We start from the raw sequence: 25,425 nt of genomic DNA, 5'->3' as shown, positions 1-25,425 counted from the left end.
TTGCTTAGAAACAGTAAATGAGTTCTAAAGTTACGTTAATAACTACTATCAAATTAAAAACTTTGTTGGTGTCGCTTATAAATTGATGACAGTTTAAAAATGATTTAGTTTAAAAATAACTATATTTAGCTAACAAAAAAATCACCTCCTTTACATTAGTTTCAGTGGTATCGTAGGGTTGTAGTAACAATTTAAATACTGTCTGCTCTAACACTTTTGTCCGAAATCGACGAAAACTGTCAAGTTAAAATGAAATTTGTATATTTAATATTTTTTTAAATAGTTTAATTAAAAAAAAATACAATGAAGTAAAACCTTCTGATTATTATAAAATTTAAACAATCCAAAAGAATTTAAAATTTCAGAACGTTTTCTAACAGACTATCATCAGTGAAAACCCAAAAGTAAGTATTTCCACGTTAAAATAATTAATACAAAGAGGTAAAATGTTGACTGAACTAAAAAATGTGGTAAATGCTTACATCTTAATAGTTACTGAAGTAGTAACATAGAAAAGTCTAATACCCTCAGATTACTTATTGAAATATTAAATTTTTAAAATGTTGTGACACGAGGACGATGTCAGAGAATTTCACTTTACGGAAACATACAGATTCCTGCTCAACAAGAATATTAGAGTCCTACGGAATAAACTAGACAACTGACTAGATCAGGAAGTAAAAATTAATTACAATTGACTAGGCCTTCAAGACAGGTGATAGTTAATTTTTAGTTACTACTCAAATATTAAACAGTGCCACAGAGACAAAAGATACGAGCAGTCCTTATATCTCTCTAATGGCCGAAGTTTATCGACCACGTGACCGTCCCATTACCAAACAAACCCCAGTGGGAAGGCCACGTGGTTGATAAACCCCGTCCATTAGAGAAAGATGCTAGGACTGCTCGTATCTTTTTCTATGTTGCATTAGGGGAACTCTCTAGGTATTATATGTCATGTCTACGGGAAATACTTACTTTTATTGTTTTTTGATGATTTTATTGATGATGGTCTGATAAGACCGAAAACGTTGTAAAATATACCATTGTACATCAGAAGTTTTTATTTCATTGTAAGTTTTTTAAACTATGGTGTACGTATAACCATCCACTGTGATTTTCCCTTTTATTATTTAATTTAATTTTTCTTGTAGGTATTCCCGTAATCTTCCAAGAAGAGTTAGAAGAAAAACCTGAACCTGGTACAAAAGCTCCAGTGATTCTTAAGGATGAAAAGCCACCACTAGCGCCTCCAGAATACAGTAAAAGCGGTTCTGTCAAATTGGCGGATGATTCGGAACCTTACCAGCCGCCCCCACCCTTTACCCGTACTCAGGATAATGGCAGACAATCCAGACCAAAACCCACCCCTACTTATAGAAAACCACCCCCTTATGTGCCTCCTTAACAATTACACTTTACATTTTTTCAGCAATAAGCTTTGTCTGACTGCCAATTCGCGCGATTGGTTCATAATTATTCGAATAAACCTTTTATGACTCTGCAACTAATATTACTTTAGATGACTGGCCACATTTTGGAATGTAAGATAAGTCATTAGTTCAATGTAAATACTTACACAAAAGCGTTAGAATTTATACAATTATTAAAGACTACTCCGTTGAGAGTCATATTTTTAAATGATATTGGAAAAAAATTAGTACATACACAGTTGATTTTGGTTAATAAGTACAATTTTAAATTAAGTTAAACAACTAGGGACGGGTGTAAATAAGAGCGATTAAAGAAATAACCCAATTTTAAAATCCACAAAATAAAACGGAATCCCATTAAAATCACATCACATTAGTACTGGTAATACTGTCGTAGGAAATTATAGTGATTGATAATATTTTAGTAAAATAATGAAAAGAATTATAATACACATCGTTACATCCTCAATATAAATATAATACAGTGATTTTGCCAATTGTAACATTAAAGCTAGTATAATATTTTATCCTAAAACATTGAGCGCAATCGTTACCAATAATACAGAGTAGTGTAGTAATGTTGTTTTTATGTTTATTAACAAACCCTACTTTTCTTAGCAATTGAGATTGTTACGACATATATATTAATTTAAAGATACCAACAACCCGTCCCTAGAAAGAGCCCGGTCTTATTTGCTGTTTAGTAGATTTTAAAGTGAGTTTATTCAAAATTGTGATGTAAACGTAGGCTGCTATGTACTTCTAACAAATTTTATACTTATTTTTAGAGCTTTTTGTATTGTATACAGTGAACTACTTACATACATTATAAAATGTCGTACAATTATTGAGTCGCCATCTCGATGCCAAATTCTCACACCCACAGAATATTTTAATATTAGATATGTTCTTAATTCTGTACTCAAAATCTCGAATTAAAGTAAGACTGCTTTTATACAATTGTAGTTTAAAGTGCATAAAACTTTTTCCAAGAACCACCATACTTTTGTTTTTCTTTAAATAAGACACTTACATGTCTGAGAAGACACTGCAACGCATGTTTTTGTAATCAGTGGTATAATTAGACATTTGAGACAGTTTTCTTCAAATGTATTGATATTCTTACTTATTAAAAATATACTTCTTCACTGAAAAGATTTTAATAGCTGTTTAGTTGTCATGATACATAATAAACGTTTAATTTCACTATATTTTAACGAAAACTTATACACTGTGTTAATTTTTAGGCACTCTACACTAAGTCAAATTCGTTTCCTACTCCGTCTTTAACGATTGATTCGATTCTCGTTTTTTGTTTCAGTAATTGGGTTTTTTTGTTTATACATATTATCGACGTAACGATTAAGATTCTTCAGATCTTTGGTGTATTTTACTTTACTGTTCTATGCCACAGGATACTCGGATACTACGCATTTAAGTGACCGGTCTGTTTTCGCATATTCTCTTTGGTCTCTTTCTCTCTACCTTTTATCTCCCTGTCTCTTTCCCGCTGGGAAACACAGTTAAGCGAAAATATCAAACTTTCAGGATATTTGCAAATTAATTTCTCTATAACAATTGAGCACTTTTATTTGACACATACCGTGACATTGAGTGACGGTTAAGTAAATATGAGTATAATCAGGAATCAAGATTTGAACTAAGTATTCAGCTTTTAACTTAAATGGTCAACTAAAGACAACATTGTATGTGTCTGATAGTATACTTGATACCTGATTAACTGAAAATGATGTCATTTTCAATATTATATTTCTTGAATCACATGGAGCCTTTATCCGAATAAAGTAGATAGCTGGTCTGTCTTTTATTCTTCCTGCATCCACTATTAAAATTTCATTTGTGCTATATAATTTTTGATCTTTTCCTAGTTTTTGTAATTTCGTTTCAGCTCTTGATTAAACTGATATTTCTTATGGCCGTTGAAAGTGGGAAGCTCCCTTAATAGAAAAAGTGAAATGACATGGAAGTTTGTAACAAAAGTTGTTCCTCGTTGATGTATTATTGCATTGCGGGTGAACGAGACAATAATAAAGATTTCGTGTGACGACTTATTGCATTAGCACCATCTATCAGAACACTCCAAGTTTTTCTCTTGCTGCGTTCACAGCAATAACAATCATCCTCGTTACATATCCACATGACGCGTTTCAAAATGCTCAACTAAATGTATATATTTGAAATATTTATTATAACTCACTGACTCGCGTGTCTCACGGTACTTCACTGAATCGGGTGTCTCACGTGACCTCACGTTATTTTTTATTTGTTTTCCAAAGTTTCGTACTCATTTAGGTACTTATTCTCCCAAAGAAGAACATTGGTTTCAACATCATCTGTTTTATCGGACGTAAGTTCAAAACCACGAGGTGCGTATACTGAACATAAGCTAGAATACACCTCTTTTTTACACCATATACTTCTTGCTGAAATGCAGATAAATTCAACGGTGTTTCTGTTATTAATCTGTTATATATGGTTTAAGATGCAGAAAAAAAAAACTTAATTAACAATTAATTCATGCAAACAGTATCTATGAGCCTTTATGCATATGTAATATATGCGAATATTTTATTGCGATATTTTAAGTGTAATATTTTTAACAAAAAGTTTTTATGCAACTAAACCTTTATCACCTTTATCCTAGTCAGCCTAGTGACATTTTTACTCCTTGATAATAATATATTTCGGTCAATTCACATAAATATATTATTTTAACAACTCTTTCTCTGTGATAATCACTGCTATTATTTATTAGTCTGTTATTGAATTTACTTTCTTGCTCTTTTTTTGTGGGTGATTAATTTAAATTAGAATAAGAACTAAAATTTTTAATTAAAATACATAGGGCAGATCTAAACAATTGATCATTCTAAATATAAAATTAAGTAAAATTAAGTTGATAGCAACTAACAACAGTTTTGTTCGCCATTTAAACAACAACGTTTAACGGACTTAGTATATACATATTACAAAACTGGTTATAAATTTACATTTTCTATTTGTACTCTTCCGAATGGACACGGAGAATCTCATAGCATGTGGATCCATTCCCATCCGTAATTGATCTTATTATTATCTTGTAATATCCTTTATATTTAGATAATTCCAAGTTAGAACATCTTTTATTGTCTTTTATTGTTCATTAAATGAGCGTTCACTCTTCAGTATCTGGCTGTATTTCCGTTCTAACAATTCCTCTCCATGTTTTAGGAGCTGACTGTTAATCATATCTTCACCAGAAGCTTTACTGTTTTTAATATTTTCTTTGTTTACTGTGGGTTTATCGCTAATTCGTCTATTTTTTTAGGCTATCGTCTAGGCTGGCATACTAAATTCTTCTTCAAGTATCTTAGATCGATTTAGATTAATTGTTGAAAGATATTATTTACACTACCAATCTGATTATCCAGTATCCATCCAGAAAGCTTAAAGTAATCTTATTTTTTTGTTGACTGTTTTGGATTGCATACATATATAAAAATACTTCAGGTATTCACTTGAATGTACGTACTAAACCAATTTCCTCAATAATACTACTATGAATAAGCAAATATAAGAAACAGGTATCTATATTTTGAACCTCGACTTCTCTAGCGGATGAATGTTTGTTTTGAAACGAAGCGGTTCGTTGGTTGCCGTTACAGTAAACAGTTGGAAGAGTCCATTTACGCGACGAAGGGAGTCCGTTATACAACATGTAAACTTTTTCAATTTCATTAACATCTATAAAAAATCTATAAAAACATAATAAATAAATAATAAAATTATTTATATTTTAAAAATACCGAAAACTATGAAGCTTCGCGCTAGTCTAGGGTACCGCCTACTATACCACTTTTTTATCCCATCGATTAATTTTGATTTTATCGCTCTTATTGATGATTTGTCTAGTTTATGTGGTATATAATATCTTTTGAAATACGAAGGAAATATCAAAAAATTAGTAGTAAGAATAGTTTTAAAATTTTAAAACTAACAGCCAAAGAAAAGTAGGAAAACTGAACTGTTTCAAACAGATATCGTTTGTTTCAACATACTAGTATTTCAGAAAAAAGTTCTGAAATTATAATTCTGACATTAGTGTGTATGTATATTCTGTATGTATATATAATAGACATATAAAATTTAAAATCCCACAGCTCGTCATTAATTTTTTAATTATTGTGTGGTATATAAATAGACTACTGTAAAGCGATTTCCTGGACTATATGCCAATGACTATATTCTATTTACAATGTACGTAAACCTTCGATAGACATGGAACTTGGAACGTGGAACGAATACCTATATGGTGTGATTACTGTCTGAAGAGCACAAGTAATAGCTGTTGATGTTGGGAAGGCGACTTACTGTGGGTGTTCCGGACAGGAAAACAGAAAAAGAGATAACACTTATCTTAACGAGTCTAAGCTTTATAGACAAGGAGACGGGAATTCTTCTTACGCTGGTCTCGTAAGTTCAACTCAACATGGTGTGGTTAAGTCGGATGTAAGTAAAGCACGGATAATTAGTACAATAACGACTATGGGATCGAATTTAGATTCGAAAGAGTAGCTCCTATCTCAGTCGTAGTACGACTAGCTCAGCACGCATGCGTGCATGAACCCTGGCTACTGCCAACCCATAAGTTTCTTCCACAGACTTACTGTGGGTGTTCCGGACAGGAAAACAGAAAACGAGATAACACTTATCTCAACGAGTCTAAGCTTTATAGACAAGGAGACGGGAATTCTTCTTACGCTGGTCTCGTAAGTTCAACTCAACATGGTGTGGTTAAGTCGGATGTAAGTAAAGCACGGATAATTAGTATAATAACGACTATGGGATCGAATTTAGATTCGAAAGAGTAGCTCCTATCTCAGTCGTAGTACGACTAGCTCAGCACGCATGCGTGCATGAACCCTGGCTACTGCCAACCCATAAGTTTCTTCGAAGTCTTCTAACGAATTTTCTGTGAGAGTTTATTACTACTAGTGGTAGGCGAAGTAGTGAGATTATCAGTCTTGGGGACAATCGATGCGCGCTGTTATATCTTAAATCTTAGCTGTTTCTAGAAATATTGGTTACACTACATACATATGAAAATGCAAATTGGATGCAATAAACTACTTTTTGTTTATATTTAAAATGATCACTAATTGGTCTGCCAACAAAATAGTTTAACAACTGTACAGCTTCTTATATATAGATAAGTTGTTTGTCGAAAGATATGCAGTTGTAGAAAAGATCTTTGTAACGGTATTTCGAGAATATTTTGAACTGAACTGATAATTTCACCAAATCGGTAACCGCAGTTTATTAAATGTACAATAATTATGTTTCAGTAATTGAGTACATTTGTATATTTAGTTATATAATAAACACTTTAAAACAGTGAAAAAATCAAATTAATGTTAGAAGGTTACCACTTGATTGACATTTGTGAAATTATCAATAAGCTTGTTAGTTTGTAAGAAATTTTTATTAGGGATTATGCTACAGGGTGATTTAGATATTTGAAAATGTAAATAAAGAAAAATCATGTATATACCAGTAGACGAGTGAATATTTCTCTAGTGGAACTGTGGAACAAAAATTTTTAAAGCAATTTGGTATAATTAATCAAAGGTTAGATATTATTTTTAATATTTATTTGTCTATTTCTGTTAGTATAAGTCACCAAGACATTAAGTGCTAACACAACTTCAAATAGACATTCTCATAGCTTTATCATCCTCCTCATTCCTTGAGTCCTTGTCAGGGTGTCTCCTTTGGCTGCGAGCCTGTGCCATATGGACAGCTTCATGTAGTGATTTTCCCAACATAGTCTTCATTGTATCTGCATTATATGTAACTAAAATTGAAAGGTGTAATATATACAATAAAATTTGTACTAAAATATAAAGAAATACATATTTCTTGCTACTAATAGTAGATGTGATATGGGAGAGAGTAAATGTGGCCATTTATATTATAATGATTTTAAATATTTTATCCAATCATATTCTGAATACATAACGCGACGTGAATACTTACGATATTCTGATATAGTTTCACAAAATCATAAATCTGCAATCGCGAACTCTTTTTTATGTGCGATAGAAATAACAAAGTCCCTGGCTGAAAATGGATGAATACACCTTTCTTGAAGAGCTGGCCCCGATGGTTGGAAGATACTTCATATCAGCTAAAATCGAACCACCTCCTTTTTTAGTTGAATAACAAACTGGTCGCAGACGTTCCTATATTTTATACTTTATTAAGAAAAACAAACTTGGCTCTTGAATTTTTCATATTTGAAGTATCCCATCGTTCTATTTCGTATTCTAATGGAGGTGTGAGCGAGCGTTTTATTTGCACCATCAACTGCGACACGGTACGTCATTTACACAGAAATATAGAAGCCCGATATGTTTATCGCGCTTAATATTTTGCTTGACATTTCCAATAGTCCATTTGTTAATATTGGAAAAAATTGGATAGGATCATGTTTTTAAATAAAAAAAAACTCTTCAAAAAGGCAGCTGATTGTAGTGGAACTTTATACCATGAGATGGAGTCACCTGACGATGATTATGTTCCCTCTGCAGCAAGTGTGCAACCGTGAAAAGCGGAAAAGTTTTGTAGCGTGATGCTGTGAATTAAACACTTTTTTCTTCTTTCTTCTTAATCTTCTACCACCAATTTTTGGGCATAGGCCTCTCCTTCCCTCGAGCTCTGTCCTGAGCAACATACTTCCAATTTGTTCCGGCTATTCTTTTTATGTCGTCTACCCATCTCATCAGTGGTCTTCCTCTTGGTCTTTTACCTTTGTAAGGTCTCCAATGTTGTATTGTGGCTTTCCAACGTTGGTCTTTTTGTTTAGCACTGTAACCTGCGAAGCTCCATTTGTGTGTGGCAATTTTTGTTGTGATATCCTTAACTTTTGTTTTTGATCTTACCCGGTCGGTCCTCTTTTTATATGACAGTCGTATACCTAACATTGCTCTTTCCATTGCCCTTTCTGTTGTGGCTAGTTTATTCATATTTGCCTTGGTTAGGGTTCAAGTTTGACGTCCATATGTCATATGGACATATGGAATTAAACACATGCTTATTTAATTAACATTTTCTGGTGAAATCCACAAGGAAAATAATTCCTGCAGCTGGCTGTATACCACGTATCACAAAAAGAGGTTAATCTTTGTATATGGGTATATTTTATAAAAACCCTTAAAAGGGCTACATTAAAAACACGAACGTTTTCGGAACAACAGTTCCATCATCAGGTTAAAATACCTAAAATAAGTATAAACCTTTTTTTATTTTCTGGTGAGCTTATAGTTTACTATATAGCTTATAGTCCTTATAGTTTACTTTATATTTTTTGCTCTTTTGTATATATTATTTCTTTAGTAAACTATTTAATTTGCCATCACTTTTATTATGTATCACACAAACTGATTGTTCTTCAATTAATAATAAATAAAAGTGTATATTATGTATATTAATAATCAACCAACTTAATAACGGTTGTATTGCAAAAGATGTCAGTACGTACATATGGTGTCTTTTAAGTATTCTAATTTTGTTTAGTAAATTTAGACGATTGCTTACGCAAGTAACAATCTCTTACGAAATTCAATGGCATCGCAGATACTCTCTCGCTATCACTCGAAAAAATGGTAATCAGTGTCCAAATATTGTTTCAAAGTCGTTCATAGACTTTTTATTTGTTCTAGATGGGTTGCAGTATACTATTTGTTTAGATGTTCGTTCTCCATCTATTCTGTTAATTCATTTATGTTACCCGTAACTCGTTTTGTCTACATACAATACGTCATTTAGACAATAGGTACAGAATTTCAGGGTTGTATTAAAATGTGTTGAATTTTCGAGCTAAATATCATCTTATTCAAAAGCTATTTCTTATATCATGAAAAAATAAACACTACGTTTCAGGTTTCAGATTGAAAGCAACTGTAAAAAGAAAATTGTGTTTTCCTTAAACATTTGTTAGCACTGTATGTCTTGCTGCCAATATACTAATATATTCTGCTATTATTACCTTCAGTTACGGCAGTATAAGTTATACATATCAAGTTTATAAGAAGTATGTCCAACATATCAGGTAAGTACGGACTTGTAGTGATCAAAAAAGGGTATTTATTCTATATATGATTTATATCATTGGAGTTTAAGGGTAAAATTTACGAAACGTTATTATGCGAAGTGTATTTGCTTGTTAAAGTGTTAATGGAAAGGCATTCGGTACAGTACAGGTTTAACTATTGACTGTGGTACTTATTGGGTACTTAAATCAATATCTTATTAGTTTTTAATTTAATGGATTTTGGATGTCAATGAGTTAAATATTATGAAGTTTATCTTCAATGCAAATGATAAAATAACTAAACTACATATCAAAAAGTAGAACATTTCAGTTTTTTCTTGATACAAAAATTATCTATACTACAACTGTGTATATTATGTGACATGATTGATACTTTTTGTCGTTATATTTAAATATCATATTGTAAATAATTTCAGATATTTCAATATTGCGGATCACCCTGAAGTTTAATATTTTTTATTAACAAGTAGGCAGTTATTAACTGGAGAATAACATAGACTTAGAAAATAAATAAGGCTGTTTATTATTTGCAACTAACTGATCAGTTACATGAAGAAAACTCTAATTTGGGATTAGAGGGATTCATACAGCAATGACTAACGCAAATTTTTAGATTGGAAACTTTTGAACCTTTCTTGGTATGGTTATGAAATATTAAATTATTTATTCTTGTTAAGTCGTCTGTTAGTAAGTTTATAGTACAACATGGACGCTCTAGACAAAAAAAATTGCATATACGGCAGTATACAATCCGTAATGTATCTACGACTTTGAATTATACTTTGCGAATGCATCGAGTCGGACGATGGATGACTAGAGTACGCTAAGAGGTAGGGTCTTGCAGTTTAGTGGTACTCACTTATTAATTCCTAGCAGACTAGGCTAGTAAACCAGAAAGTATATAAGATGGCCCTATTTATATAAACTTATTAGACAAATAAGACCATTTTAAAAAAGTTTTACCGTTCTAGAAGCAATTAGACTGCGAAAAACGTACTTAATATGTACTTACATTCACATATATTTATAATCTACCCCCGATGAACCTTGGGGTATGAATACAAAAAACTGTAACTCTATAGTTTACTTTAGAATGTCCTGATGGAAATTTTTGTTTACTATCAAAAAATCTGAAATTAGAGGCTTTTTTTTGAGCCATTGTAAATACTTTAAAGTTGACATTGAATCATAGATTTAAAGAACAATACTATATTTTTACGTTCGATTGTAATATTTAAGTGGAAAAAGTGTATTTTGTTCGTTAAACATACTATCACGTGGTAATAAATTGAATGAAGCAGCCCTGAGAAAATTAGACTGTTGTTAATGATTTAGTGAATTACCGATCAATAAAAACATACTACTGGTGGCCGATCCACTTATGCTTCTATATTTTTTCGGTAACCATTTTTATCAGGTTAAATAACTTATAATCTTCCAATTACACATAAAAATATTATTAGAATGCCGTTCATAATATTTATGATCATTTTTAATCAAAGAAAAAGACCCCAGTTATGAAACACTCCATTTTGCGTCTTATTGGAAGGTAATAAATGAAAAACGTGTGCGAAATCACAAAAGAGTTTGGTCATTCAGGGGGTTGGACGTTAATGTTGCGACTATTATTTAAATCATCAACAACAATCTAATTTTCTAAGGATTTCTTTAATGATGAAAGCATGACTATTCTTGCTGAATAAAACATAAAGGTATTTTTCAAGTCGGATATTGCAAAGTTGTAAATCTGTAAGTTGAAACTTTGCAGTACTCGCCTGCAAAAATCTTTCCTGTATTTTGTCCGGCTAGCATACTATCTACTGTTAAAACTTTAATAGACAACAAATTAACATATTACGGTCCGGTACATTTAATAAACCAACCTTTTTATCCGTCAATATTTTTTTCCACTTAATATGTTCCAGTAAGATGTAAAACTAATGCTATCTAATCTAATAAAATGCTACGACGGCACGTCAAACGGAGCGAAGTTTGTCCGGGACGATAAACTCCCGGACAAACTGAACTGTCAACTGACATTTCAACATTAATCAATCTGTCAATCGGTGTATATTTAGGTACCGCAAAAAAAAACGAAAATATATCTTACATAACATTTTGGAGTATTTTAAATTGGTTTTTTGTTAATTTATAGCTAGTTATTGAATTTTGACATATTATTTAATTCTATAGCGGTATGAAGTTCAACGAGTCAGCTAATTTGTAATATTTATTATCATTTCAATTTTTTTTTTGCTTTTTATAGCATCGTATCTTTTTATCCAACTATAAAAAATTATCGGTCACGACATTCTTAGATAATTCTCAAGTAATGTTATAGCTTGCTCTTTTTTCTTCGACTCCTTACGTTGACGGACTCATATTTTTGAAAACAAGAATTTATGTGATCATATGTGTTATTTTAACGTTCCTTTCTTTTTCTTTTGGACCAAACTTATAGCACATTTTTTTGACGCGAACTTGCCAAACTAATTATTGCAAAGTAATTACTAAAATATCCAACAATTTAAAAAAATGGGAAAATAAATTAAAAAACACTCAATGTAGCTTCTAATTATTTCATCAAATTTTTTAAATTAAATTTTTCGCGATATACCGATGCCATTTAAGATCTGGTATTAAAAAGTTCTACATTAAATAATCTCTACAAGTTAAGTAAACAAACTTTTGTCATTCAACATATCGACGTTTTCGAATCAATTCTTCATGTAACTGATACGCAACTCATCATGATCATGAAGAATGTACTTATAAGCACAATATTTATCCATTTTTTTCTAATATTTTTTTATATAATTTTCAACATGATCATGAAATTAATAATTATATGGCACACATTGTATAGATCACTTATTTTTAATGTGACCAAAATGAAATAGGATGTAACAAAGAAAAACTTTTTATTAGCAACTTTAGTGGAATTGTATAATATAAGTAATATCAGCTTAGAACAGATTGAGATATTTATAGTGACGAAGTTTCCTTCATTGATAAGTTGCGATTTCTAAAAGTGTGTAGAGCTCTTGTCCAAAGATTTGTTTCTTTTTTATTTATACTTGTTGCCTCTTTTGGTACAGGACTTTATTTCAACTCGCTATTAATCTTATCCCTAGTTATTTATCTATGCTAATAAAGTTTTTTTATTTTTTTAGTGTGTGTGTGTGTGTGTGTACTGTCGGTTTCCTTTGACTGTGGACTGAAATGTATTAGCCGAACTGAAATTTTATTTTTTTAGTAACACGTTGATAAACTATCTTTCGTTGGGTCAAACATAAATATTAGATTACATTTATGTACAAAACAAAAATGTCAAATCTTTGAGATCTTCGTATCGCCTCTTAATCTGTTAAAATATTACTATTTCATTTTTTTTAACGTCGACCCATGCTTCTTCTTTCGATTTGTGATTTCACTCTAACTGTTTTTAATATTCTTTAGCATTTATATAGCATTATTTATAAATCCTGAAGTCCTGTCCATTCTCCACGATGATAACTGTGTCATCTGCTCAATATAATATCTTTCTTTCCCTGTTTTACATTTGTTGTCCTTGTTTTATGTTATCATCTAATATTAGATTGAATATGATTCTAAAACTTTTTTCTTCTGGCATTTCTATTATACCATATTTAATTAAAATTAACCACAATTTTTATTTAAAAAAACGTTAAATTTGACGTTTCGATTTTAATCTCGGAAGTCTTTATATCACAATACTAGTGAATATTGCAAGTTTACTTGTATGATACCAGTTTTAAGCTAAAAGATTAAATTACTAAATATCATTTATTCAATTACCACAATATTTTTTTTAATCTGTTGATAGAAATTTCGAATGTCCTTAATAATCGTCTTCCATGATCTGTAGTATTGTTTTCACGTAGTCTTTCATTTTTCTACAAATTTGTTCACTTTTAAAAGATTTGTTTTACTTTTCCATATCTGCTTAACTTTTTGAAACAGATGGAAATGCAATTAAAAAAAGATAAAATGCAAATGAATGAAGTAAAAAAAAAAAATGAGGAAACCAACACCGAAAGCTAAATCGGTTAGTTGAAGTTTCAAGTAGTTTTAAGTGCTAATAAGTTTTACACACTTTTAAATAATCTTGATTATCTTGGTTGGGAACTAATAATGTTATATCTTACTGTACAATACATACATGTATTTTTGATGGCTTATTTTCTCGTAGATCATTAATTACCAGTACTTACTAGATATTCCATAGAACAGTTTACAAATAAATCGTAAGACAATAAAGAGTTTGTCGTTTGTTACAGATTTTTAAGGATAATTAAAATTTTATAATTTTTGTAATTAGTTACCAATAACCTTTTTATAAAATATTTTGGTATATTTACAATAAAACTTTTTTATGTATTTAATTCGTATACATATTAATTAACACAGTCATGTTTGTTTAATGTTAATTATAAGTTAGATGGTTGAATGTATCATATCAGAATTTCATATTTGTCTCCCATATCATACACATACATTTTGTATTAACCGTGATTATTGTATTATTCAATACATAACAAATAAAAATACACGTTTCTTATTTTCTACCTATTTGCCCATATTGGAAGACTCATCCAGTCTAACCTCTTACCTGATATATTATTATTAGTGGCTGAAAGTTACTATACAACCAAGAATCCGTACTGGGAACCAATATTAATTGTAGCAAAAATATTTACATGCATTTTATTAACAAAATAAAACTGAATTCATTCAGACAAAGGTTTTGTCCCTTTTACTGCGAAAAGCGCGATATCGCGTCCTCAGAGTGTTTTATAAAATGTTGACAACGCGATATGTAAATGTGACTTCAAATATAAACTGTACGTTCCACAGTTTTTGGAATGGCACAAAACCAACTCCACACATGCAGAAAGATCTATTTTATCAAAGTGAACCATCCGTTGTAGAAATGGTTCTCTATTTTCGTATATAAAGATCCAGGCCGAAAATTCGTGGAACGAAAAAGTGGTACCTATGAAAAATATACCTTTTAGGGAAACCAAATAAATTATTAGTGCATATTATATATTAATTCTTCGTCGGAACAGTAGATACTTAAAAAAAATTTGACAAGCTTGGGTGAGGTTAGATCATGTCGATGAGCAGCTCCGAATGTCCACGCTGCTATGATTAATTGAATTATTTTTAATCGTTTTATAAGTAAATAAATAGTTATGTTTTGTTAGTGTTTGCTTCATTAAATATACAACATATTTGGCGACGAGTCACATAAAGAATCCACGAAAAAGTCAAAAAATGTTAATTGGGACAATTGAACAATTCGATCCTGCTAAAAGTGATGTCACGTCTTATCTAGAGAAACTTGAGCGGTTGTTTTTATGTTATGTAGTGAAAGAAGACAAAGAAGTTCCATTATTGATTACTCTAATTGATAACTCTAAACAAGCTCTTCACTAGGTTAGTGACATCAAGATTGGAGAGAAAATTAGATTTCTACCAACCGAGAGAGCAGGCAGGATTCCGATCAAATTATGGTACCAATGATCACCTCCGTACAGTAAAGACGCTCATTGAAAAATCTATAGAATACAACAAACCTCTTGTCCTCACTTTCATAGATTTCCATAAAGCGTTTGACACGATCGAAATAGACAGCCTTATAGAAGCAATGAATGACAGCAGGATCGACCATAGGTAGGTATAGTGAACTTATTTACAAAAATTCCACTATGACTGTTAAGATACACGATAAAACCCGACCAATAAAAATAAAACGTGGGACAAGGCAAGAAGATACATTGTCACCGAAATTATTCATAACGGCATTAGAGTGTGCAGGGCCGCCGCTACCATGTGTGCCAAGTGTGCATCGCACACGGGCGGCCAACAATAGGGGCGGCCAAAAGCAGTCCACTGATCATAATACTTTTTTAAAACGAAAATAAATTCAAATATTTAAATAGTAATGATTCAGATAATTCTGTGAACTCTAATATTCCAAACAATAATAATTATTCAGTACGTGATAATACTCAAATGCGTTTCATTTATCATGTATACTTCTTTTTTTCATCCTAATCTAAAAAAATGTCAGAAAATATTATTTATTGTATGGCCGCTCTTTTGTAGGTACAGTCATAAAGCAGTTTCAGGAATACTTTTTAATTCAAAACGGCTGACGGCTTTCGGACTTCAGTGATTTGGGATTTCACACGTAGATACTTTACAAGAATTTAGGCAAGTGGTTGTAAAGTTATAATATTGTTCGTATGGTATGTTTATAGATAGGTTATTATGTCTTATGTTCAGTCTTAGTTGAGAATTCGATAAATTTAGACACGCTTTTGATAAACGATTTTGTTTGTAAAATCTAGTAGTGTACCCGTTTCTTTTGCACAGTAGGTACTGTATTTCGAAGTAACGTCGAGATCAGAGCAAATTTTATTCGTATACGCGTTACGGCTTCATATTATTTGGAGAAACATTATTTGGACAACTTATTTGAAGTGTTTTTGGATTTATTTTGTTAAATTCGCATGGCTTTGTTCTTAAGTGATAATTTCAAAATGTCTGAAATAAAAAGAAAACGACTTTCAGGCTTTCAATATAGAAAAATAAAAAAGGCAAAAACTGAGGAGAAAAAAAAAACTTAGCGGTGCACTGGAATCATTTTTGATGAAAAATATACATGAAAATATAGACTCGGATATAAATTTACGACCTTCAACTTCAAGCGAAGTCCAAACCATAGAAAAAAGTATCAAACAATTGAATATTCCTGCGGATAGAGACGGATGATTTGATGACAATAATAGCGATAGTGTGAGTGCTGATGCTGAAACGCCTAAACCTGAACCCACCAACATGCAGTAAAAATAAGTTTTGAGTCAGTGGAATTTTTTAATACTGTACAGGAACTGTATGTATTTTTTTCTTCTTCCAATATTAGATGGAACATTTTATGAAAGCACCTTCCAAAGTTGATATTAAAAGCATTGTCGGACACGCGATGGGAGAGTCGGATCGATACAATCGCACCATTAAAAACCCAGATTAGTGAAATATATGATGCTTTAGAAGAATTGCAAAATGATAACACAAGGGATATGAATACTAGGACTTTAGCAAAATCTCTTAAAAATAAAATTTGGAAATTTAAATTCATGTGTTCTGTTGTAATGTGGCAAGATATTTTAAGTAAAATAAACGTTGTTAGCAAAATCCTTCCTAGCAAAAAAGTCCAAAATTTGACATAAAATCTTCACTTGATGCACTTGATAATTTAAAAAAATATTTCATAACCAAACGTTCTGATGAACATTTTCAAAATTTTGTAACCGAATCCAGAGAGATATCTACAAAAGCTAACATAGAAGAAGATTTCCCTAGCTCCTCTACCGAACGAATTAGAAGAAGAAAAGTGCATTTTGAGTATAAAAGGAGCTGATGAACCTATATTATCTCCGGAATTGTCATTTAAAATAAATTTTTATTTTAAGATTTTGAATGCTGCCATAACAGCCAGCGAAGAACGGTTCCAATTACTTCAACAGCACACAGACATTTTTAGTGTAATATATGTATAACCAAAGTTAAAAACGATGATGAAGTTAAAACCAATTGTTAGAAAGTGAATCAAGCCCTTACAGACATAAACAGCTCAGAGACTGACATTAGTGCAACCGATTTATATGAAGAAATTAAAGCTATTCAACCATTTTTTTTTTCGCAGAAAAAAGTCCTAGTGATATTCTTGAATATATTTACGAAAATAATCTTGTATCAACATTTCCCAACTTAACTAATAGTAGTTAATAGTAAGTATATATTCCTAACTCTACCTGTTACTGTAGCTACGGGTGAGCGGTCGTCTTCAAAACTTAAGATTATTAAAAACTATTTGCGATCCTCAATGAAGCAAGATAGACTTTCTGCTTTAGCAATGTTATCTCTAGAACATGAAGTGTGTGCGATATTGGACATTAAAGATATTGTCAAAAAGTTTTCCGAGACGAAAGCCCCAAAGGTACGTTTTTAGTTTTTTTATGTGTTTATGTTTCTATTCACGGTTTATTTTAATTGAATGGACGTTTAAATTAGGATATTAGGATATACATATTCTGGACGTTGGATCATGGTTATTAAATTAGGATAAAGGACGTTTAAATTAGGATATTAGGATATACATTAGGATAATATATGGACGTTGGATAATGGAGATTAGTCTAAATGTTCAAGTAAGTATTTATCTATTTACAAATTATTATTGTTACATTATGCATCTTCTGCACATTTCTTTAAATGATAGTATACATGTCTAAAGTGTTGGAAGGGGGGCGGCAAATATTAAGTTGCACACGGGCGGCCAATACCTTAGCGGCGGCCCTGAGAGTATGCCTTTAAGATGGTCAATTGGGACCACAGAGGAGTAACAATAGAAGGCGAAAAACTTAACCAACTACGTTTCGCAGATTGCATTGTCCTTATCACAGATGATTTAGGAGAAGCCACAGATATGTTAAACGAATTGGACTTTGCATGTTCGAAAGTGGGCCTTAGAATGAATTTGTCCAAAACTAAGTTTATGACAAATATGGTCCCCAATAATCATTTAACTATTCAAAAAAAAAGTGGTAGAACTGGTGGAGAAATCTACGTATTTTGGTCACGAAATAAGAATTAGCAGGGATAACCAAATATCCGAAATCCAAAGACGAATTACTTTAGCGTGGGCAAGCTTTGGAAAACTGCGAGACACATTTAGGGCCAACATACCAATTAACCTCAAAAGAAAAGTATTTGACCAATGCGTATTACTGGTCATGACCTATGGGGCGGAAACTATGACTCTAACCAAGACTACGGCTTCGAAATTGAGAGTGGCACAGAGACGAATGGAATGATCTATACTGGGAGTGACGTTGCGGGACCTAATAAGAAACGAAGATCTGCGAAGAAGGACGAGTATTGCTGATGTTGTGGAACGCATAGCGGAACGTAAATGGTATTGGTCAGGCCATGTATCGAGAATGCATGACTCACGATGGACGAGTAAAATTACATATTAGAGGTCAAGAGCAGACAAACGTAGTAGAGGAAGACCACCTACACTTTGGGCTGACGACATCAGGCGTAAGAATGGAGAAGTTTAAGGGAGGCCTATGTCCAGCACTGGACGTGATAAATGAAGGCTGGATGATGATGATAATGATGAATTGGTGGAGAAGTTAAAGTCTTAACAGACTTATTAGCACCAAAACTACCAAGTTCAGAAACATTTGAGGAGTTCTGACTGAACATTGTAGTTCGAAGCGGTTGATTATCGCTGAAAGGTATAAATTTTATAACACAAATCAAGAGCCGCAGGAGGGTATTAAAAGTTTTGTGTCAAAACTAAAGAGTGTGGTTCAATATTGTTAATTTGGTTAATTGTTGAAAGAATCTCTCAGAGACAGACTTGTATGTGGTGTACGATCATTCACAATAAAACGTAAACTCCTGGCAGAAGATGATATTTTCTTTGACAGAGCTTATGAGATTTATGAGCATTGTCAATAGAACTTACAGAAGGTCACTTTCAGAAGAAAAGACGCTTTGCTTCACTGCCTTTCTTATTCAGACTGCCCCGGACTTTGTATGGGTGCATGTTTTGTTGAGTATCATAAAGAAAGTTAGTATAGTTTTACTTATTACCTTTTTACTTTTTTTATATCATTTGATAGAATTTTCTGTATTTTGTTTTAATAAAACATTTTTTGGATATTTTTTTAGCACCTATTATTTAACCTTGACAAAATATTTTCTACGTTACAAAATAAATTCAGTGAAGCATAATTACTTTTTTTACTTTTATTGGGACACGAATTCGCACTTTCCGCAGTTTATGTAAAATTTTTAAAAATGTGAGAAGAACGCGATTTCGCGTCTAACACAAAGTGAGTCAAATGACCATCAGCAGCAGATTCTCAACAGATTTTCTTTACCTAATTCATAAATCATATTTGAATATGGCTAAAAAAATATTTCCGCACAGGTCTAGACTCCTATATTATTATCGCAGTAAAAGGGTTAAGACATTTCAATGTTTATTTTTAAAATTTTTTTAATCTCAATAAAATAACTACAGATAATAGAAACCCGTTAACAGGTCATTGTGATTACATTTAATAAAATTTAATATAAAACAAATTTACTAATATTTAACAAATAATTTTGGAGTTTCAAATAAATTTATGATAAAATATTAATAATTTATTCACAAAAATGACAGTTACAATGTTGGTGAGAGCGCTAGTTTAATTTTTTTACGTTGAGTAACACTAGATGTCCCAACTAATGTCCATTCGCTCAACTCGGGCATATTTTGACATATTCATAGCTGGAAACCTACAACACAAAATTTCCTAGCTCACAGTATTAACAGCTTAAATAAACTTTTATTACAGACTTCTTTCATTGAAAAAAAAGAATTATTCTAAATAGTGGAAGTGTATACTAAACCCATAAATTTCTGGGTAGGGGAAAATGGTCTACATTCGGCATATTGGCCTTTAGAAGTCAAATTTGAAAAAACTGGTTACATAATTCAGAAAACAATATTTTTTGATGAAACTGTAGCTTATTAGGAATTTGTTTTAAAAGAGAAAAAAAAATCTAGACATAAAGTTGGCTCATATTTTTGTATTTTAAAATTTTTTTACAATTGGCAGAAACTACCCCACGTAGAGGGTAGTTTTGACCATATGAAGGGGCACATTCAGCTATATATCAAAATACAGTAAAAGTAAATATGAGTAAAAGAAAAGTACGTACCTATAAACTTAATTAAACATGGATTTTATCTTACTGTTGTGGATTTATTAAAAGGTTCAATATTTATAACACTTACGGATTTAATTTATTTCTTTATTTATATTAACTTATCTGACAAATTTATATATATCCGTACGTTACAAATTCGCGAGCGCGAGTTCAGAATTAACTGTTCCTTCCAAATAAAATGTCCTTTATATATGCCATTGCCTTTACGCTAGAATCATCGAACAGCCTTCTCGATTAGCGGTGAAATTATAACGGTAAGGCAAACGGGTATTTTTACATCGGCTCGACCGTTTCTGGAAGGTTCATTCAGGTAAATTTCTGCCGGCTAATAGAATACTCTCGTAAAATCTAAAAACAGAACACATTAGTCATAATATTTACGGTTATTTTAGGCCAGGATAATTATCGTAACATTGCCCCCCTCTTAAAAGATGGTTCCTCCTGGAACCTTGTCGGGACTGAAACCGGAACTGTATGCTGGTATCGGCAACTGGACCCTCTTTTACAACTTCCAGTTGTATAAAAATGACAAGGGACGGTTTTCTCTCCGCACCAGTAACTATGCGGATTGCAACAGACTAACACCTGGACTTCGGTGTCTTTAAAGATCTCCTCCACCATATTTCGGATAACCCTCCAATCTAATTGGCGGCACTCCAACTTTGGCATGGCTAACTTTTGCACGTCGGACTCTAGTACGTGCTCTCTCAATTGAAGTAAGGCTTCCCACACATCTCGGTAGGTAGGTTGGTCACGGGCAGTGTCTTTTGTTACCAGGTAGAAAAGGTAACGTGATGCATCTTGGAGTTTCAAGGTTTTACCGGGAGCTGGCACCTGGCATTGAAGTTCTGCAACTCGACCAAACTTCCTTCGAAAGACGGATGCCAACCCTGGTGCGTCTTTGATACTGGCCGGGATGGTAAGGGCCAGCGAGTAGTCATCGGGGAGCGCGAGTAGATCTTGCTTTTCTTCAGTGGTAACACCATGTCTTGCTTTACCGGTACCTCCATAGGCACCCATGAATTCCTCAAACGTGAGGTCAGACACGTCTTGGACTTGGTTTACTTCCACTTCTTCATCTACGTCGTGGTCACCTTCGAAAGACGCCAGCCGGTTATGGTGTACTATCATCGGCTTTCCCCTCGGAATCTTGCTTATTCGGTAGATGACATCGTTGATCTTCTCCATGATGAGGTATGGACCTTCCCAAAACTGCTGCAATTTGGGAGAACAACCTTTTCGCTTCTTGGGATTATACAGCCATACTTTGTCGTTCTTCTTAAAGCAACCCTTTTCGGCTTGTGTATCGTACCGTTTCTTCATTCGGTCGCTAGCGATCTGAAGGTGGGAACGGACCAACTCATGTACATCGTCCATTCTTCTTCGTAATTCGATCACATAATCTTCACCTGCTACATCTTCTCCAGGTCGACACCCAAATTCTAGATCACAAGGTAGTCGCATTTCGCGTCCGAATAGGACTCTGGCTGGTGTCTGGCCCGTTGATTCGTTAACAGCAGATCTGTAGGCCATTGTGAAGAACGGAAGGTATTGGTCCCAGTCTCGCTGATGATCGGACACCATCTTTGTCAAATACTTGCCAACTGTCCTATTCATTCGTTCTACCATACCATCCGATTGCGGATGATACGCGGTAGTTCTTGTTTTCTTCATGCCTAGTCTATCACATATTCCTTGGAATAGATCACTTTCAAAGTTCCTGCCTTGGTCACTATGGATCTCCAAAGGCACTCCAAATCGGCTGATATATTCTTGGATCAACTTATCTGCAACGGTGGCGGCCTTCTGGTCTGGAAGTGCATAAATCTCGACCCACTTAGTGAAGTAATCCATTACTACCAACATGTACTTGCCCCCATTTTCACTTTCTGGAAATGGCCCTGCAATGTCCAAAGCTATTCTTTCAAACGGGCTTCCAACATTATATTGTCTCATAGGAGCTCTCCTTTTCCGGTGAGGCCCGTTACTCGTAGCACAAATAGTACATTTCTTACACCAGTCTTTTACGTCGTCGGAACTGTTCATCCAATAAAACCGTTCCCGAATTCGCTGAAGGGTTTTCCTTACACCAAAATGCCCTCCCGATGGACTGTCGTGTAACTGACGAAGTACTTCGGCTATTCTGCTCTTTGGGATCACCAACTGTCTTCTGTTCTCTGAACCGTCATCATTTTCCAGGACTCGTTTGAGCAAGCCATCTTCGATGATAAATGAGTCCCACTGGGCCCAATACGTCTTAACTACTGAGCATAGGTTTGATATTTCCTGCCAAGGTGGTCGACGGTTTTCCTCTTTCCATTTTCGGATTTTCTGTATAACTGGATCTCTCTCTTGTTCTTCCCTTATCTTAGTAGGCGTCCAGTCGTCGTTGACAATCGTCGTTCTTAGCACTGCTGCTTCCTTGGATTCCGTTTTGTTGCAGTGGGAACACTCTGCTGAGCATGGCCTTCTGGAAAGAGAATCAGCGTTTCTGTGGCTAACTCCGGCCCGGTGCTCAATCTTAAAATCGTATTCTTGGAGTCGTTCGATCCACCTGGCTATCTGACCCTCTGGATTCTTAAACTGCATCAACCACTTAAGGGCGGCATGGTCGGTTCGGATTAGAAACTTTCTTCCATAGAGGTATTGATAGAAGTGCTCTACTGATTTCACTACTGCCAGAAGTTCTCTTCTCGTGACGCAATAATTCCGCTCAGGTTTTGAAAGAACTTTACTAAAATATCCGAGGACTCGTTCCTGTCCTCCTTGAATCTGAGAAAGCACTCCTCCAATTCCCACATTACTTGCATCTGTATCTAAGATGAACTCTCCTTCTGGCAGTGGATACCCTAAAATTGGTGCTGTTATTAAATGCTTTTTCAAGGTCTCAAAGGCATTTTGGCAGTCTGTATCCCAGCGGTAATCTCTTGCTTCCTCCGTAAGTCGCGTTAATGGCTTAGCGATATCTGCAAACTTCTTAATAAACCTCCGGTAGTAAGTACATAGTCCAAGAAAACTTCTCACTTGATGTTTGTCAGTTGGTTTTGGCCATTCCTTAATGGAATCGATTTTTCCCTTATCCACGGCCACTCCTTCTTTACTAACTATATGACCCAGATAATTGACTTTACCTTGAAATAGCTGGCACTTCTTGGGGTTTAACATCAATTGGGCAGCTTTAAGTCGATTAAAAACGTTTTCTAAATTCTTCAGATGTTCTTCGAATGTCTCCCCCAAGACGATTATGTCATCCAAATAAACCAGGCATGTTTTCCAAGATAACCCTCTCAACACATTTTCCATAAGCCTCTCAAATGTCGCAGGAGCATTACAGAGTCCAAATGGCATAACGTTGAATTGCCACAATCCAGATCCTGTGGTGAAGGCTGTCTTTTCTTTATCTACTGGGTCCATTTCTACCTGCCAGTATCCAGACTTCAAATCCAAAGTAGAAAACAATTTACTTCCAGCCAATGTGTCCAATGTGTCATCGATCCGAGGCAGAGGATAACTATCTTTCTTGGTAACGTTGTTCAGCAAACGGTAATCCACACAGAACCTCGTCGTTCCGTCTTTCTTCTTAACCAGGACCACCGGAGAGACCCATGGGCTCGTAGAAGGTTCTATCACCCCGTCTTTCTTCATTTCCTGAACAATCGTTTCAGCTTCCTCTCTCTTCGCCTGTGGTAATCGTCGAGCTGTTTGACGAATTGGCTTAGCATTACCAGTATCAATTTTATGCTTAACAACGGTAGTTCTTCCCGTCTTTCCTCCTTTCGGTACGAAAATATCACGATACTGCCGAAGAAATTCCCTTAATTTCCTTTTCTCCATCTGATTTAGAGACTGTCCTGCAACTGCAACCATTTGGTCGAATTTGTCGTTGGAATTATCAGATGTTGTCGCCTGACGGATTATGGATGTCACAGGTACACAAGTTCCTACCTTTGTCTCTTTCTTGATGGTCACTGGGTAGTCGTTGACATTGATAAGTCTCACAGGAATTTCTTTAGCCGAAGTCACCAATTCTTTTCCAATTATGATTCCACGGCCAACCTCATCGTCGTGGTTCCAAGGCTCCATCATAACAGGTGTCCCTTCGTCTACAATTCCCTGTAGTCGCGCTACTATGATCGTTTCGCTTCTCGCAGGCACGACTGTATCTTCTGTAATGGCTGCTTGCACAGTGTTGTCATTATGTGGATGGAGAAATACCTCCTCGTTGCCAACTTTGATTACCTTATTCTTAAAATCCAATTGGAATCCATGCATATTCATTACGTCCATTCCTAATATAACATCCTCTTCGATGTCAGCAACTATAACAGTATGGACGAACTTTTCTGCTCCAATTCCCAATTGTACCTGGATTTCTCCATGAATGTTAGCATTTTCACCTGTAGCGGTCCGAAGTCGCAACCTCGTTGGTAACAGTTTCTTTCGGCTGTTTATAACTGTCGGGCGTATAATGGTTCTGGTCGCTCCGGTATCCACCAACAACGTATGCTTTTTACCATTTATGTCTCCATCTACATATACACTATCTTCACGACATTTCAAAGAAGCTATTAGTATGAGAGGGTCTTTGGAAAAGTTCTGGGTCGAAGCTGCCCCCCTAAGGCTGACCCGTTCTAGTTTTCCTGATGGTGAGTTTCTTGATTTGCGTCGTACCTAGGGTGCTTACAGGAGCTTCGCACGTGTCCTATTTCGCCACAATTCCAGCATCTGATGGTCTTCGTTTTCTTATATGTCATGCTTTTCATCATATTAACGAGCTGGTCAAGTTTATCTTCATCTCCTTCCTCTTTTACAGTCCTAACTTTACTGTACCCACCAGAGGCCTGCGTAGCTGACTCGTATTCGAGGGCGGCGGATAAGACATCAACCAGCGTCTTGTGACGAGCTAATCGTAGTGTTCTCTGCATTTCATGATCACGAAGACCATCAATAAACGTTTGAACGGCCAATTTTTCCATCATGTCTTCGGGAGCTGTTGGATAAGCATATCGTACTAATCTGGCAATATCTACCTCATATTCTTGAAGAGCCTCA

At 34.0% G+C, this 25,425-nt stretch overlaps 1 protein-coding gene across 4 annotated transcripts in view; it reads left to right on the top strand.

Moving 5' to 3' along the window:
* Positions 1-12,817, top strand: part of LOC140434935 (uncharacterized) — an 810,654-nt gene extending 797,837 nt beyond the window's left edge. For all 4 annotated transcript variants that reach the window (XM_072523577.1, XM_072523574.1, XM_072523576.1 and 1 more), the window contains one exon: positions 1,155-12,817. In XM_072523577.1, coding sequence (XP_072379678.1) covers positions 1,155-1,408 — 254 coding nt within the window. In that variant the 3' untranslated portion in view covers positions 1,409-12,817. The remainder of the gene's footprint in view (positions 1-1,154) is intronic.
* The last annotated feature ends 12,608 nt before the right edge of the window (positions 12,818-25,425 follow it).

The sequence above is a fragment of the Diabrotica undecimpunctata genome, chromosome 2 (assembly GCF_040954645.1).
Source record: "Diabrotica undecimpunctata isolate CICGRU chromosome 2, icDiaUnde3, whole genome shotgun sequence".
NCBI classification, from domain to species: Eukaryota; Metazoa; Arthropoda; class Insecta; order Coleoptera; family Chrysomelidae; genus Diabrotica; species Diabrotica undecimpunctata.
Note: the sequence above shows the minus strand (reverse complement) of the source record. Positions and strands in the feature narration are given on the sequence as shown.